This window comes from Melanerpes formicivorus, unplaced genomic scaffold (assembly GCF_026170545.1).
Source record: "Melanerpes formicivorus ecotype bairdi unplaced genomic scaffold, bMelFor1.0.p_v2 SCAF_97, whole genome shotgun sequence".
NCBI classification, from domain to species: domain Eukaryota; kingdom Metazoa; phylum Chordata; class Aves; order Piciformes; family Picidae; genus Melanerpes; species Melanerpes formicivorus.
Window position 1 is genome coordinate 1,306,844 of NW_027142449.1, and position 2,889 is coordinate 1,309,732.

The following is a 2,889-nucleotide window of genomic DNA, read 5'->3' on the forward strand; positions in this document are numbered from 1 at the left end:
AGACCTCATGACTAGACCATGGCACCAAGTGCCAAGTCCAATCTCCTCTTGCACGCCTCCAGGGATGGCGACTCCACCACCTCCCTGGGCAGCACATTCCAATGATGAATGACTCTCTTGGTGAAGAACTTTCTCCTCACCTCAAGTCTAAACTTCCCCTGGCACAGCTTGAGACTGTGTCCTCTTGTTTCATAGTTTCACAGTATCATCCCTGATCATGAATGTGATATGTCCCTGATAAATCCATCTACAATGTAACCCTCTCTGCGCTGAGAACTTGGGCACCTGCCTTCAGCACCAGGGGACTCCTAGGCAAACTACAACCCTGCTGCTGCTCTGTCCTGCTCTGACTAACCATAAGAGCAGTTTCTGATCTCTTGAAGATTAGAAGCAATGCAACTCTGCTTAGTGCTCAGTACCAAACAACTGCCATCACTTATTCAGCATCAACTTTAAATTTGCATAGTCTATGAAGCATTAAGGATATTTGTTAACCACATGGGTAGGTCCCTCCTACCTTGCAGTAAGTTAAAGCCACGGTGTCTCAACTCTTGAAAATGTCAACCCCCCAACTTCCACTGTTATGCTGGAGCCATGCCTTTCTGCTTCATCCAGGTCTCTTCTCTCCAAAGACCTCTCATTACACACCCCCACACACCCCCACCCCTCCACCACAAACACAAGCTCAAAGCTTGCATCAAAGCTCATTCTCTGCCATACCTCCACCCTTCCTTCAGCAGAAAGGGCTCAGCTTGCACCTCTGCCTGGAGTCTGATGCTTACAAACATTCACTTTGATTCTTTCTCCTCTGAGCTCTTCTCTGAAGCCGCGTGTGGGCACAGGGACCTGCAAACCCAGCAACTGACTACGCTCACTAGTGGGACAGTTCAAGGGTGCCCGCGGGGGCTCTCTCATCGTGCCAGGCAGGATGCTGCGATTACGGGGAGGTGACGTTTGTTAATTAGCGGGAGAGGCAAGGAGCGCAGGTTTGATGACGATTTGCTTCCCGACCAAGGTACCTGCTGGGATGTTTGCCTTCAGACCTGCAGGGCAGAACGTTACACCCTAATTAAATACCCCGCTGTTAATCAGGCAAGACGGCCGCTCTCCCACCCGCCCCCCGCGGTACAGCACCGGGCTGGACCCCCGCGACGGCCGCCGCTGCTTTCCCCTCCACCTCAGGGGGCGGCAGAGGGCAGCGCTGCCCCGCTGCAACCAGCCGGGGACCCCCGCGAGCCCCCACCCCAGCCCCGCTCTCCGCCCGGCGCTTGCTTTAACACCCCCCCTCTCTGCACCCCTCAATTAGATCTCGGCGGCAATCCGTTTCCGTAAAAATCACATATAGATATATTTTGTTTCCTTACAATAAACAAATACAGTGCATCTAATGCTGCGCAACTCCCGCGGCCCGACGCCGGGCTCCGCGCGGGCCAGCGCGCCCCAGCCGCCACCGGCGGCACTCCACCGGCCCGGCGCACCCGCTCGCCAGTCTCCGCCTTTAATATATTAATGTGTGAGGAGAACATAAAACGCCATCCGCTTTAAAGACAAAAACAAACAACCCAAAAGGAAACCAGACGGGAGGAGGCCGGAGCCGCCCCCGGGGGTCCCGGCGCCTAACGGCCCTTCTTCCCCAGGACGGTCCGGGCGTGTTTGAGCTGTTTGGCCGCCTGCATTTTGGAGAGGGGACAGTATTTGATGGTGTGGGCATTGTCACCGCTGGCACCGCAGAGGGGGCAGGTGTAGCGTCGCAGCACCGGGCAAAGAACGCGGCCGTCGGGTCCCTTGAGGATGTGGGTGGTGTAGAGGGCTACGGCCTCCTTGTTGTTCCGGCAGAAGACGCAGACCTGCAGCTCGGGTTTAAGCAAGCGGGAGGCGGCCCGCGGGTGGGTCGGCAGCCGCCCCGCCACCACCACCCCGCCCCAGGCGTGGGGCGAGCCCTCCCGGCCCGGGTGCTCCCCCGAGCAATCCAACACCACGGCGGCGGGGCCGCCGCGCCCGGGGAAGGGGCTGAAGTCGGCGAAGCGCTCCTCCAACAGGCCCTCGCTGTGGTGGTGATGATGATGGTGGTGGTGATGCCCGCACAGGGCCAGGTCGTGCAAGTCCAGCGCGCCCTCGAAGTACGGCCCCGCCGTCTCTTCTTCCTCCTCTTCTTCCTCCTCCTCCTCCTCGGCCGGTGGCACGGCAGCCGCCACCACCACCGAGGGTGGCTCGGCGCTGAAGCCCTTGCCGGGGTGCACGGCCTTGGTGATGAGCGTGGCTAGCCCCAGGTAGTCGTTCCAGGAGTTGAAAACGTTCCCACAGGCGCTGTGACTCCGGCCGCCGTAGCGAGCGCCCGGCAGGCACTCCACGGGCGGAAGGTGCCGGTGCTGCTCCAGCTTACCGCCGGGGAAAGCCTCCATGGGGGCGTACAGCCGCCCGGGAGCGCCCGCTCCCCCGAGCGCCGTGCGGGGCTGCTCTGCCAGACCCAGCACCGCCCGCTCCCGCCGCCGCCTCTGCGAGCGCGCGGCCGCGCGGCGCGGCTCAAATAGGGGGCGGTGGCGGCGAGCGGCCGGGAGGGGGCGGCCCCCGCGCTCCCATTGTCCGCTGGCCAGAGCCCGCTAACGCTCATTGGCTGGCGGGCCGAGGGGAGGCGCGGGGCGGTGGCAGGGGTGGGGCGAGCGCGCCCCGGCGGGGCAGGTGTGGCGGCACGTGCGGGCGGAGCAGAGCGGCGCCGGAGCCTGGGGGCACCCATCGGGAGCCTGGGGGCACCCATCGGGAGCCTGGGGACACCCATCGGGAGCCTGGGGACACTCATCGGGAGCTCCCGCACCTATCGGAACTCTCCTCAGCGGCGGGGTCTGACTGGGGAGAGCGGGCAGAGCGCAGGAGCCGTGTCACGGAGCGGTC

At 62.4% G+C, this 2,889-nt stretch overlaps 1 protein-coding gene across 1 annotated transcript; it reads right to left on the minus strand.

Annotated features, from left to right (window-relative positions):
• Positions 1 to 1,306: 1,306 nt before the first annotated feature.
• Positions 1,307 to 2,481, minus strand: NANOS1 (nanos C2HC-type zinc finger 1). The gene has a single exon (XM_068166103.1). The coding sequence runs from the start codon at positions 2,400 to 2,402 to the stop codon at positions 1,617 to 1,619; it is 786 nt and encodes a 261-aa protein (XP_068022204.1). The 5' UTR covers positions 2,403 to 2,481; the 3' UTR covers positions 1,307 to 1,616.
• Positions 2,482 to 2,889: the final 408 nt, after the last annotated feature.